The sequence below is a fragment of the Typha latifolia genome, chromosome 6 (assembly GCF_019914945.1).
Source record: "Typha latifolia isolate L0001 chromosome 6, TyphaL0001v2, whole genome shotgun sequence".
In the NCBI taxonomy this organism is placed as follows: Eukaryota; Viridiplantae; Streptophyta; class Magnoliopsida; order Poales; family Typhaceae; genus Typha; species Typha latifolia.
In genome coordinates this window covers 12,026,832-12,041,366 of record NC_133091.1, presented here as the reverse complement: position 1 = coordinate 12,041,366, position 14,535 = coordinate 12,026,832, and the positions used below count along the sequence as shown (strand labels likewise).

The 14,535-nt window shown below is 36.9% G+C and overlaps 1 protein-coding gene across 2 annotated transcripts in view; it reads left to right on the top strand.

Moving 5' to 3' along the window:
* Window positions 1-513: 513 nt before the first annotated feature.
* The window catches only part of LOC140790360 (transcription initiation factor TFIID subunit 1), a 28,671-nt gene continuing 14,649 nt past the window's right edge, over window positions 514-14,535 (top strand). For both annotated transcript variants that reach the window (XM_073140411.1, XM_073140410.1), the window contains exons 1-6: window positions 514-671; window positions 2,162-2,271; window positions 2,924-2,986; window positions 3,127-3,172; window positions 13,183-13,440; window positions 14,291-14,412. In XM_073140411.1, coding sequence (XP_072996512.1) covers window positions 662-671; window positions 2,162-2,271; window positions 2,924-2,986; window positions 3,127-3,172; window positions 13,183-13,440; window positions 14,291-14,412 — 609 coding nt within the window. In that variant the 5' untranslated portion in view covers window positions 514-661. The remainder of the gene's footprint in view (window positions 672-2,161; window positions 2,272-2,923; window positions 2,987-3,126; window positions 3,173-13,182; window positions 13,441-14,290; window positions 14,413-14,535) is intronic.

Genomic DNA, 14,535 nt, shown 5'->3' with positions numbered 1-14,535 from the left:
CTTTATATATATATATATATATATATATATATATATATATATATATAAGGTAATCATTCTGGACCTCCAATTACAAAGATCTAATTTTAAGCGCTTTTATTTAAAATAACCGTTAATTACAATCTTTGGTTTAGTAAATTTAGGTTTTTGAAAAAAAATATATAATATTATATTAAATATAAAATATGAATTTATTAGTACTTTTATTTAAAGATAAAATATTGATTTTATCAGTATTTTAATAATAGATACAGTACTTTTTAATAAAATATTGATTTAAGTTTGAAAGAAAAATTATTTTGGTAAAAGTAATTTGAGACAAGGTTAGTTTGGTAAAAAACTCCTATCCCCCTCCTGATATCCGCAGTTGAACCGACTTAAGTGAGCGCGAACCGGCACTAACCCGCGGCTAGCGAACCGTTGAACCGGGTTCACGAGTTCTTTTGGTATGTCTGATAAGAATCCTATAAAACGAAGGCCGAGCCCGGACCACTGTCTCTTCTCCAAACCCCTCTTTTTCTCTTTTTGTATTTTTTTTTTGTATTTTTTTCTTCTTTATTCGATCGTCACTTCCAAGTTCCACCCGATTACCAGCTGGGGCTTCGGTCCACCATCTTCTCCCTCTCACGCCTCTCCTCGTCCTCTCTGATCAGCTGCATCAATGGCGAAAGGTACCATTTTTGAGTCTTTCTTGCTTTCTTTATTTGTTTCTTTCATTTTGCATTCAGTTTCTCAAGAATTTGTGAGGTATGAGATCTCCCAGGTGTCATTTTTGTTTCTTTTTTACTTCTTGGTTAGGAAATCTTGTTCTTGGAGCTCTGATGTAGGCCTTCTTGCAATTGTTCGTTTGTATTTCCAATTTATTTTGTGTGTTCTGTGGCAATTTTCCATGGTTTTCTGGATTTCTGGTGCTGCGAAGGGCTTGGAATTGATTTCGGCCATAGGAGTGTTATTTCTGCCAACCTGAGTTTATAGGAAGAGAGATTTGGCGTTCAGTTAGGTGATGACTAGGTGTTTGATGCAAAACCTAGTCATAGAAGGTGCTTTAGAGAATATAATGAGAAAATATAGAAGCTCCAACATGTGTTGCTGATCTATTGCGCCATGAAGGCCAACTTACACCTTCCTCTTTATCTTCTGGAAAATGCTTGGGATTGAGTTACAATGTGTTGGGGATTGTTTATCTTATGAAAAGCTGTGCAATTTTTGAGTATCCACGAGGAAAATTTCTAGTATCCCTATTTATGTGAACATGTTGATCATGAAAGATCCCTTTGTGTCATTGTTTTTCTTTTCTTTTTCAAGATCTCTGGTTTAAACCCAGATGGCACTATCAAGTAAGATATTTTCCTGCCTGTTTTTCAAAGTGAGATTCACAACCATAAGGCAACTTGATGAGGTCAAGGAGTATCGTGCATCCAGTAAATTGGAAAAAAAAAACTATATGCAATATGTTGCAGTGAAAATCCTGACTAATAACATGTAAGCAACCTAACTAAAATTTTTGTTTATCTCATTTTCTTAGAATTCACAAAACTGAAATAGACATTAGTTGGAAGGAACAAACAACATATATGTTTTGGTGATTCCTTGCCTCTTATTAAGTCCATGACGGAAAAAGCCGTCCTCTTTGCTAATTTGGTTTGTATCTTTGAGTCATCATTATCATTTATCTTTGTCATCTCAAGAAAAAAGTTGATGATATATTCTTGGAAAAAATGGAAAGAGAGAAGATGAAAGGAATTTGTTCCTAGGTTGACAGACATCTGGTGATCCAACTTTACTGTCTTTTAAGTTTGACCAACTTTACTTCCCTCAGAAACAAGAAGGAACAGACATAAACCTCTTACGCATCCAAATAAAACATGTTATTCAGTTTTTTTTCCCTTGACCAAGAAATTGATTATGATACTATTTGGATCTCTTCCAATAACTAATTTCGTGCCTCTTTTCAGTGTAGTGAAGTGGTGCAGTATGATAATTCATTTTATTGTGCATTATGTATATGAGCTGGTCATATAGCAGTTGAATGTGTCCTTTCTTTTTTCTTCTCTGATCTATTTTAACTTTATGATGCCTCATTCTGTTCCTGTAAATTGTTTGTGTTCCCACATGTATTTCTCTAATGACCACCTCTTTCTTATTATCTTCATTGTGACAGATGACGATGAGGATGACTACGATGAACCTGGTGGAGGGAATCGTTTCTTAGGATTTATGTTTGGCAATGTTGATAATTCTGGTGATCTTGATGTTGATTATCTTGATGAGGTAACTTTACCTGTTTAGATTCTGTTTAAATTCCAGATGCTTTAGGTGTAAGATATACAGGCACAGATATTTTCATTGATCAAATTAATAATAAGCTACACATAAAGCTTTCTTTGAGAATCCCAATCCTTCTCCTAGCTAGATGAAAGCTAGGAAGCTAGAAACTAATGGAACTTTTTTATGTAAACTATATAAGAGTATATTATTTTGGTTATCAACCGAGGAGACATTTATTTGTGTGCCATTACATTTCTTGTCAATGGAATGTTCTAGATGAAATTCCCAGTCAGTTGAAAGAAAGTTATTGCATGAAGTGTTGAATTATGCCTAAGTTTCCTCGGTGAGAACTTCACATATTCTTCTATTGCGTTGAGAGATGCGTATGTTTGAACTTTTCACCTTTATTTAACTCTAACCCGTATAGCTAGCAGTTTGTATTCTTGTATGCATTAGTGTATGTAGACATTATTGTTGTCTTCATATATGCTGCATGTATTCCTCTGCATGACTGTATATGTTGTCATGGATTTACATGACTTTCATACATATGGATGTCATATGCAGGTTTAATTCATTCTTTCTGATATCTATTTTATGATTTCCTGGTCACATTTGCGTCATCTAACGTGGACTTGCAACTTTTTGTTCTTAGGATGCAAAGGAACATCTTTTTGCCTTGGCTGACAAGCTCGGTCCATCCCTTACAGACATTGATGTATGGGTCCTTACCACTTTGCCTGTTTTTAGAGTCATACTTAGCTCACTGTTGTATCCAGCCTATTGGATTAGATCAAGATATGCTTTTCTATATCATTTGAACTAATTTATTTATATATATTTTAATACATTTTGTAGTTAATTAAATCTTCCCCAGCACCAACAGATGCGTCTTCCGAACAAGGTAAGTTCTATATTTTGAATATTATTTTGCAATGTTATACTTTCTTCAGTTGATACTAGAAACAAAGGTAGTAATGTAAATCATTATCTTTTGTTATAGAAAACCTCAATTTTCTAGATAATCCAATATAATATTATATTTATATGGATTTATACGGATGAGACATCCTGCAAATAATTTCTAGACTACAGTTAAACGATCCTCCTCGGATAATTCATCCAACCCAAGAATAGCTATAATGTCCTGAAGTTCTTTGTAACGTTGTAAAGTTTCCTTAACTCTTTGCGCAGTTTCATAGTGTTCCTCACCAACAATACGAGGTTGTAACATAGTTGACGTTGAATCTAAAGGATCCACTGCTGGATAAATACCTTTGGCAGCTAATCCTCTTGATAGTACGGTAGTAGCATCCAAATGGGCAAATGTCGTGGCAGGAGCAGGGTCAGTTAAATCGTCGGGGCTGTATAAGAAGTAAAAGAGATATGCAAAATTGCACAACCTTAACAGATGATCAAACTACTATATAGAAATTAATTTATTCAAACATAATTATATAAATGTCAAGTACGTAATTATCACAAAGATTATGAGATAAAATAAATCAACCTTTAAAATTATATAAGCATTTCAGAATTACAAGACCGAAAATAAAATAGAAAATAACTTAAATAGGGAGAGGCATCTCCTAGCCGCACCAATATGATGAGCTACTCATAGTAGCTTTCTTATTTATTTTTGTATATTCTTTCTATTTCTATTTCTCTCTCTTTTCTTTCCATTCTCTCTTTTTTTTCTCTTTTTTGGTATTTTTGGGATTTTCATGATCTCTTCACTACTTCTACCCCTTTATTTATTGGAAGTTTTTTAAAAAATAATGTGACGAGATTTGCTACAAGGTTAGTTGCATGAATTTGGTGCAACCAGCCTAAATGACGCCGCAAGTCGGCCGGATCTATTATTTGGTCGGTTGCGAGAATTCGGTGCAGCCGAAATGGATGAGGATGGGGCTACGCATAAGCTTTTTGAGGATCTAGTGCAATGGTGGATCTAATGCAACAGTCACATGAAATTGGTGGATCCAAAGCTTGAATTTGATATATTTAGAGTATGCAAACTTGGATTTTTGTAATTCTGACACATGCAAGGTTGACACAACTTCTCTAAACTTCATTCTAGCAACAAAAAGTAAATTTTAATTAATATTTAAGCATTTTATAAAGTGAAACATAAATTTAAAGAAGACCTATTAAACAACTAAAAAGACGCTTACATTTTAATAATTAAACTAGTAAAACTAATATTCTAAGCACATTTTCATGCACTTACCACATTGCTAGGGGATTTTTTTCTTGTTTCCTTGATCGATCAAGAAAAAGAGTGGAGAAGATGATTTGAATCACATAAAAAATAGATTCAGATTGTAAAGGATCCTTTAAGATAAATCAGAATCCATCATTACTTAAATGATTCATCATCACTTAAAATAGGATCCTTAAAGATAAGTTAGAATCCATTATCACTTAAAGGATCTACTTCACTTAAATTGGAATCCTTTATGATAAGTTAGAAATTGTCACAACCCAAAACGGAATCATGACCAACCATGTATCTTAATACACTTAGATACACGAAGTCTTATCTAATATTTTTCTTGAGATACATGAAGCCTTAATTAATATTTTCCTAAGTCCCAAGATGACAAGAATATTTTTTTTAATAAAAAAAAAGGATTTCATTGATTTAATCATTCAAGTTACAAAAGCCCCATTGAGATTAGAGGCAAGTAAAAGCAAAAGAGGGGCAGGGTAGACCTTGGACCAGGTACAACCATATCCCTGAGAATGACCCAAGTTCGCAAGTCAATTAGAAACTTGATTGGCGATGCGAAGAATATGATTAATTTTAGATTGTTGGTATTTCTGAAGTAGCACCCGGATTTCAACTATAGTGGCTTCAATAGACCATTGTATAGGAGTTTGACCATTGATCATGTTTATGAGAAGCAGGGAATTAAATTCAATCATCAGGTTGGTAATCTCTAGATCCTTAATTGCACGCAGTCCTTTGCAAACAGTCACTGCCTCAGCCACCAGGATGGAGTGGAAATGAGAGCACTGATTACCTGCAATAATGAGGTTACCGTTGGGAAGCCTAGGTAGGAAACCTAAACCCCCACCTTTTGAAAAGCAGTGAGTGAGGCATCGGCATTTAGCTTAACCCACCCCTGAGGTGGAGGAGCCCACCTAATTGGCAGGGTTGGAGATTTAGGTTTGGTAGGCCTGAATGGCTTTTGCTCATAGTATTTCGCCTTTTCCAAATTTGCTAATGGGTCATAGCTTGCACAACCTTGAACAATTTCTGTTTTGGGCCCGTCAAGCCCTCATCCTCCAAAATCTAGTGACCATTATCCTAGAGGGGCAGATTTAAGGAATTTAGGTCAAAAGTGTCTTTCCACAAAAGCCCAGACCTTGATAGCGAAAGAGCAGCTATAGAACAAGTGTTTAATGGTCCCGGAGACAAGGCCATAGTTTGGGAAAATGCTAACCGGCCCGATGTGCATATGGTTTAGAACATCAGACGTGGGGAGCCTAGCCCAACAGATCTCCAAGCGAAAATTCTGACCTTAGGAGAGACACTCAGATCCCACAGCTTCCTCCATCCGTCCCACATGGAGGGAGCAGGGATAGAGTTACTATCTAAGAAAACATAGAGAAATTTGGCAGTAGCAGTACCTTTGGGGTTAGGAGACCAACCCAATAGTCCAGTCTCTTAAAGATAAGCTGCATGGAGAGAATATCCTCGACAAGGCTTGGTCCAAAAATACGAGCAATAATGTTCTCCGCCTAAGCCCTATTGTGAATGAGCTCGGTCACTCTGTGAAACCTTTAGCTTCTCTAACATTAACAAAGGTGGGCCAACGATTTAGAGGCAAAGAGGAGAGCTAGAGGTCATTCCAAATATCCGTGGAAGCCCTGTTGTTAATGACTTTAAGCATACCTAGGTGGATGGTAGATAGGCATCAATTAGCAAGCGCTAACACTAGAAACAATTCTTAGTTTTTTTAGCCTTCCAAGGGTGAGGAATGCCATACTTACTCTTAGCAAGATTAATCTACTGCTGGTCACCCTCATTGAGGACAGCTAGGACCCTTTTAGCCACGAAGGCAAGCCTGACCCGGTGGAGGTCCCTAATAGCAAGCCCACCAACACTTTTAGGTTTGGTAAACTTATCCCCATCCTACAAGGTTTAAACCGCAAGCAGCATCAGACTTATCTCGGAGGAATGTACGGGAAAGTTTAGCCACCCTATCCACAACCGCAGGAGGTGTCCAAGAGGAGGACAGCAAATGGACCGGCATAGAGTTAAGCATGGAATTAATGAGGGTAACCCCCCTGCTTGAGTGAGTGAGGCGCACTTGCAGCCCGCTAACTTAGTGCCAACTCTAGCTAAAAAATCTTCATGTTCGTGGACAAGCACATGCCTAGGGGATATTTTCGCTCCAAGGTAATTAAAGGGGAAACTACCTTCTTGCACACTGAGGATGCTAAGGAGGTTCCAAAGCATAGCAAGGAGATTAGGATTACAATAAAATTCAGAATTTGCAAAATTTATTCTAAAATTTGTAATCAGACTCAACTTTTAAAGATAAGCATCAGATTTTCACAGCGGAGCTCGTTAGCTTTAAGGCAGATTTAAACATCGTCAGCCTACATCAAATGACTAATGGAGTGCAGGCTGTTTATGGGGAAAGGTTGGATATTATTTAGTAAAATATCATCTTTCATCAGGCAGGAAAAGATCTTAGCAGTAAGGATGGACAGATAATGGGAGAGAGTATCCCCCTGCTTGATGCTTATTTTACCACATAAATAGCAGACGGTACCCCATTAATTAAAATTGCAAAGGAAGCAGAGGACATGCAAGTTGAAATCTAATTTACAAAGAGAGCCGAAAAATCCATATGACGCATGACACTCGAGATAGCCTCCCAATTCAGACGATCATAGGCTTTTTCGAGGTCAATTTTGATCATAACAACATCATCCTTAAAATTCGAAGAAGTAAAAGAATGCACAAGTTCCTGAGCTAAAATGATATTATCATGAATATGTCTACCAAAAATAAAAGTCGTTTGTTTAGGTCCCACCAAAGAGGTGAGGACAGACTTGATCCTGTTAGCGAGGAGCTTAGCCAAATTTTTGTAATTTACATTGCTAAGAGAATTAGGTCTAAAGTTTACAATCTTAACAAGGTTCTCCTTCTTGGGGATAAGTGTCACAGTGTCACATAAGTATGGCCCCAAGTCTAAGAGAGGGGATTAGAGTGCTGCATAAACACCATAGCCTTCAACAGAGCATTACCATTAATATCCCAAAAGTGCTTATAAAGGTCGACATGGTAGCCATCAGGCCTAGGGGATTTCTCGGTAGGCATAGACCATAAGGCCTCTTTCACCTCTGCCAGAGTAAAATCTTTGGTAAAAGCATCATCACAAATGGCATCCAAGCAGGGAATCAATGGCCAATGATCCGGGGAATCATCTTCCTCGACATCCTTGCACCAAAGATCCTTGAAATAGTTTAAAAATTCATTTTGAATAAACATAGCCGGTTGTTGGGCGTTAAAATGAGTTTTGAGTAAGATAACAATGCCTAAATAGTAAACCTTTAAAAGGTTTAATAAGGAACCATGTTCCTCTTTCTTGGCTAGGCCCTGACAATTCCAGCTTAGTAACTGCATTAAGAAACCATAAGGAAAGAGGAGTCCTTGGCGGCCTTTGCCGTATCTTCTTCTGAGGGTGGCAAAGCAGACGCCCGAGCTCTTGGACTTGAGCCATCATTGGCCTTAGCGAGCCCAAACTTGCAACCTTTGGTTGCTGACGACCCTAGCCTAGGCACCGTCCTAGGTTTAAGAATTTTGAGTTGCTCGAAAGAAAGAGGTTTTAGATTCGGCCTGAGATCATTATCAAGGGCTTCCTCAGTCATCTCCATGTCCACATCAGCTGCATTTAAAGCGGCCAGCACCATGCCGAGAGGTCCATACCCAAACGCCCCCTATGACCTTTCATATCATCTAATAAAGGTGTGGCAACGGTAGAGAGATCCCCTCAAATAGTGACCAAATTCTCATCGGGCTTTGAGGCTACTCGGGATGATCTTCCACGCAAAATCTCCCTACCACATGTTCTCCTTTCACATGATCGACTACGATGTAGCCGTTTAGCAGGTGAATGGTCACCCTCTGACAATTTCAAGAGTCGTAGCCAATACAGAGACCGCCGCTGTAGACTTACCCATGCTAGAAGCATTTGGGGTATCTGAACCACCCTGAGCAAGGGAAAGACCTTGACTATGAAGAGCGGTAAACATACCGCTACTAGTCCTCGCCTTCGTCTCCGATAAGGGTCGGCCTTCCTCGCCTCCTGCCGCTCCCATAGGGGGCTGCTCAGCATGAGAGGGCGGCACCCTTTTTCTGGACTTTAATCCAGGGCCCAAAAATCGTCCGGGATGGAGCTGGAGAGTCATTGCCGCCCCCTTCAAGAAGCTTGTCCTTTGTCGGAGGGGTACCTAGGGCTGAACCACTTGAGGGCTCCTCAATCCCTTTGGAGACGAGATCTGTAGTAGGTGTGCAAGCAGAGAGATTATGGCACTGCAAGGTCAATTTCGATGCAGACCCTAGCGAATTTCGCTCTAGTTCTAGCTAGGGTGGAAGCTTCGATTTTGATCAGGTGGCCAATATCTGAGGCCACACTTAGGAGGAGATCCTCCGGCCAGTATTCGTTGGGTAGACCAATAAATTAGACCCAAATAGGGGCTGACTGAATCTCCTCCATAAGAGATTGAAAATTTGGACGCCAAGGAATAAGGTTTTGAACCATACCTTGGAAGGTTCCAGGACCTCCGGTGAGAACCTTCATCATATCACCCTCAAAGTTAAACTTGAAGTTGAAAAAGTTTGAAACCATGTTGATAACTTGGAGGTCCTCAGGCGGCTTCCACCGGGATGCAGTCTCCTTCATTAAATAAGCCAAAGGTAGGGGCCTGCCAAGGAATTTACTAATGAGACTATGCCTCCACTCCGCCCGACTAAACACTAGGCGATTAGGGTCAAGGTTGACTGAGTCGGAGGTGAACGCCTGTAGGTGGTTTAGAATGGAGTTGCAACTAGTGCCGCTGGCCAGGCCCATCGTTGCTTGCTTTGGAGCCCCTAAAAGCTGAGCCCAAGATATTAGTAGGGCTTCTATTTCCTCACCCAACTTTAGGTTATTGGTAGATCCAATAACCTGAGAAACACTAGAGGAATCTCTTTCTCCAATAGTAATTGAGTAGCCTTTAGTTGCCTCTACAAATTGGTAATCCCTTAGCATTAATAGCACCATCTCCATTAGGGGGCAGAGGAGGGTCTAGAGGGAACTTAATTATGGGAGGAGACGAAATCGCCTGCATTGGGGGCTCGCTAGGGGAAGACATTTACTGTATTCAGTGGCTCTTACTCCCTTGATATGCATTATGAATCAAAATGACAAGAACTTATATATTAACAACTAACTCCAATAAATATAATCCAACAATAAAGAAAAGACCAATGTCATCACTAATGTATCTCCAATCAAACTAAAATAACAGATGATTTAGAATAAAATGTTTAATACAACCGATGACTAAAATAGTAAAATCTTAAGTGGAGGTGGGTTCCCGGTGCATCTTATTCAATCGCCACGTTAACTAGAACTTGAAATATTAAAAGAGAAATTTCATGAGCCAACAACTATAGCTCAGTAAATAGAATCCACTCAAAAGTCAAATAAATTCAAAATTTATAACTTCAAATAAAATCTAAATCTAGCGATAGAAAATGACAATTTAAGTATGTTCTTAACAACAATAATAATAACAACATAGGTAATAATAACGTAAACCATAACTCATAGCATGTTTCGCGTCAATATGCTGAATTTCTCTCAATATTAATATTAATGCTAGATGTCTCAATTAGGATTACTGGAGGATTCATATCAACTAAAAGTCACCATAAGATGTGCTTGAGTCTATATCTTATAGTTAATCCGGTTAGTGTCACCTTCTAGTGTCGCTATATAATAAACGCACACTCTCTTCTCCTAAGATTATTAGGAGGTGTTACCACATAATAAACACACCATGCCTCTTCTCCTAACCATAAAGAAAAATTAGTCACCTCAGGAAGATTTTTGATTTAGTCTGGGACTGTTCTCTAACCACACCAGAGTCACATAAATGAATCATGTGCTGATCAGGTATAGGTTTGTTCTCTGGACTTCAAGGTTCCTTAATCGCGCAAGGGTCACATAAATAAATCATATGCTGATCTGATATAGGTCTGTTTCTTGAACTTTAAGGTAGACTGAAGTTACCACAATTGCACCAAGAATATCTAGCCTATATCTGTTCTCAAAGTCATAACAAATATCAGTTATGCTTTTCTACTAATATTCACTATCATTAAAGTTTGCTACTTGCACGAAGTATAGCGATGCAATGAGTTAAACATTTTGCACACATAAATATAATAATATATTTGCACGCTGAATTATATGTGATTTGATAAAAAGCACAAAGTATAAGATGAATAAATCAAATAAATAAGTGAATAAACACACTCACCTGAGTCTAAATCAAGTGACTGAAATCTCTACTCCACATGCTAGAAAAGACAAAATCACCACCTGCAATGCTTTTGGTGTTCTCTCACCCAGCGACTCTTCGATGTCCAAATCCGGTGATGGTGGCTTCGACGAGGTAAGGATGTAGAAATAAAAGATTAAGAAGAGGAAGTAAGAGATGACCCTTCTCTTTTTTTTTTTCGTATTTATCTTTTTTTCCCCTCTTTTCTCTCTAATCTCTCTCGGGTACAATCTTTTTTTCCTCTCGATATTGTAGCATTACCTTTCCAACCCTCTATCTCTTAACTCTTCTATCTCTCTAGGGTTTTCTTCTAGGCTTCTCCTTTTATAAAGCTAAAAAGAAATATAATAAGAGTGCTATTACAATAAGGATTTTAATATCTTTCCTTACTTAAAGATATACCTAAAATTTAATTAGATTTAATCCAAATCCTAAAATATAAAGGATAAAACTAAATTCGTCATTATCTAAATGATTATCTCTAATTCTTATTTACTTATTTTTGAATTTTTGGGTTATTATAGAAATGACTTACAATTCTTTATTGTTTATAATAGGATCCACATCCGCAATTACTAGAAACAGGATCCAATAGGCTAACGCATCACGCATCGTCTTACCCCCCATTCTCATCGATTCACCTCAGATTTTTCTAACCTAGCTTTAAGCAGATGACCATGGATGGTTATGAAAGATTCCAGAACAAGTTACTTTTTATTCTTTGTCGTGCCGGACTGTTCTGCTAGGTGGCCATCATGGCTCGTGCCGCGATCGCTAATGGAGCAACTGAATAAGAAGTATGAAGAAGAAAGTTGGAATCTATTTTTTTCAAAATAAGTAGATATACGACTAAGTAAATTGAATGCAGATTTACTACTTAAGACATTATAACAGAGAAAATTTATTCTTAAAAAATAAGAAGCATAAAATGGATTGTTACTTTTGACCTACAGTTCTACAAGAAGGACAAAATGAGATTATGCAACATTGCAAATAAAACTAGAGTACGGTGACTAGACTAGAAGTTTCTCTAGTGGGTTGCTTGGTTGTCGTATCCTGCCATATAGTTGAAAGAAAGATTTTGTAGGACGACTATACGACTAATGATGATTTATGGATCATAATGTTCGCTAGTTGGAAGAGATCATATGAAAAAGTTGTTGCTAAAATGGATGTGGAGGTGGATGAGTGGGTTATTAAAATAAAGAAGATAAAAAATAATGAATAGCAAGAATGGCCCTACTAGTTGTGGCATGACATCTCGCACCTGGCACGGGGTGTGCCAGTGGCACACCCCCATGCTAAGCCGACCGGCACAAGTGTGTGTCGGTTGGCATGGCCGTGTGTCGCTTTGTGCTGATATGGAGCTCTCTTTTAAAAAAAATAATTCTATGATTAATTATCATTAAATGAAGTCTTTGATCTATCCCATCATTTTATGTTCAACTAGATATTAGTTTTAATTATTGAACTATTATCAATAATTATGTGTTCAATTATATTATGAAGTGTTCAATCATTAATATTAGTTTTAGTGAGTATATTCAACCATATTATGTGTTGAATAATTATATTTGACTATTCCTTTATCTTTAATAAAATATCATTTACATAAATAACATAAAAATAAAATATTATAATGTAGGTTTTAATACATATGTTTAAACCAAAAATTAAAGATTAGCATGCGAAAGACCGAAAAATATTTTTAAATATCATAAATAATTTATTAAAATATGTTAAATGTCTGTTGGTGGCATGTAAGGGTGTGCTAAAGTGTGCCAATCAACACACCCCATGCCAACCGACATGTGCCGCTGGCACGGCTATCATTGATGAATAGCATAAGTCAAAGATAGCATGTTTAAATGATAGATTATATGAGAATAAATTGGATGGTTCAGTTAGATATGTCTAGCAGAGACTGTATGTGCAACAGGAAGGAAGTATGTTTAAGTAGAAGATTCGTGAATGACATGAGATAAAAAAGAGAAGAAAAGACATGATTTTACTTAATCAGTTGTAGACCTTGCTCTAAATAGACATGAGAGTAGGAAAACGATCTCTTCATCTGACCCACATACTTAATCAGTTGTCGTATAATACTGTGATTTCGTACCCGATCTCCCAATTTCTTCACTCCTAAGAAATTTGAATATCATATTCTTATTTATAAACATCTATTGCATAAACACTATGTCTCCAAAAGCTGAAAATTTAATGTTCATGGTAAAAGGATGATATATCCAGGCAAGTTGTATCTTCTTCTCTAATTAATATGATATTTATATATATTTTAAAGTTGGTATAGCTATATCTGATCTCTTTTTTATTGGTGCCATTTAGACTATGATGAGAAGGCAGAAGATGCTGTTGATTATGAAGACATTGATGAACAATATGATGGCCCTGAAGTTCAAGCCACCACAGAGGAAGACCATTTGCTGTCAAAGAAAGAATATTTCTCTTCAAATGCATTATATTCTTCTTTGGAAAGTAAAACTTCGGTATATGATGAGGAGAATTATGACGAGGAGGATGAAACTACAAAAGATAATGAGTTGATGGGAGATCGTGTTGTTGAGCAAAGTTGCCCTTCAACAGGTTGTAATGGTATCTTGCAATTGTTGATATTTTCTATATTTCACATGTGCTTGCTTTGAAATCTATATGCCAATTGTTTCAGAAACAAATTAGATTATATGTAGGACAATTTTTCTTGTGGAATCTATCTAATTAAATATACTTTATTGGAAAATAGCCAGTACTGTTTCTTGATTTTCTTTGGATCTTTCTTGAATAATGTTGTTCTGCAAGTGGGAGTTCAGTTTGTTCAAGTCAGCAAATTTATTGTGGTCTAACATTTTCTATTTTATCCTACCGTTAGTTTTTTTTTCTTCTTTGGAAATAAGGATAAGGTTCTGTACATCTTTTCTGCACAGACCCCACATAAGCAGAAGTTTCGTGCACTGCAAAGCCCATCTTTTTGTTTTCTATTTTGTATCCTACTAATAAGTGCATTTGTCTTTCTTTTTGTCCCTCTTCTTTTTGTCCCCTTTATGTCGAAATGTTGCTTTAGACTCAGTTGTTTGAGAGTACATTAGTATTCTCTAATTAGAAATACTAGTAGTAGTACTTCTACTTACTAACCAATTATTAGACTCAAGTTGTAGCTAGAAGTCCAGAAGTTTGATACTTGAAGTTTAAGTAGTTTTGTGTGATGCAATCTTCCTTATTTGCAGGATATGTCTTGCTATGTATGATGAGATTATGCAATATTTCTTGAACTTGAGGTTGTTACTTATGATTGACCAGCTTCTTGGTTGAAAGTTAAAACTTGTTTCTAAATTTCAGAATGATGTTACTTGCATCTGCACATCATGCTGCAGCTTTTTGCTTCATAACTACATAAGGTTTCTGAGTTCGTCATTTTCCTCCTTTTCCTTTTATTTAGATGTTGTTTCGGCTGAGCGACTGGAATTAGTTTCTTTGGAAGAAACTGTTGCTGATGATAATATGCTTTCTTCTGTATCCCCAAAAGATGAACAAGTGGACTTTGAAATGGATGATTTTCAGGTAACTTTTAGTATATCTATGCATTCGATTACATTATGAGTTTAGAGAAAAGTTGTCTTTTTTTATTTCAATTAATCGGGAGACAATTGTTAAGCAATACTTTATTATATATTTTTATTTCCT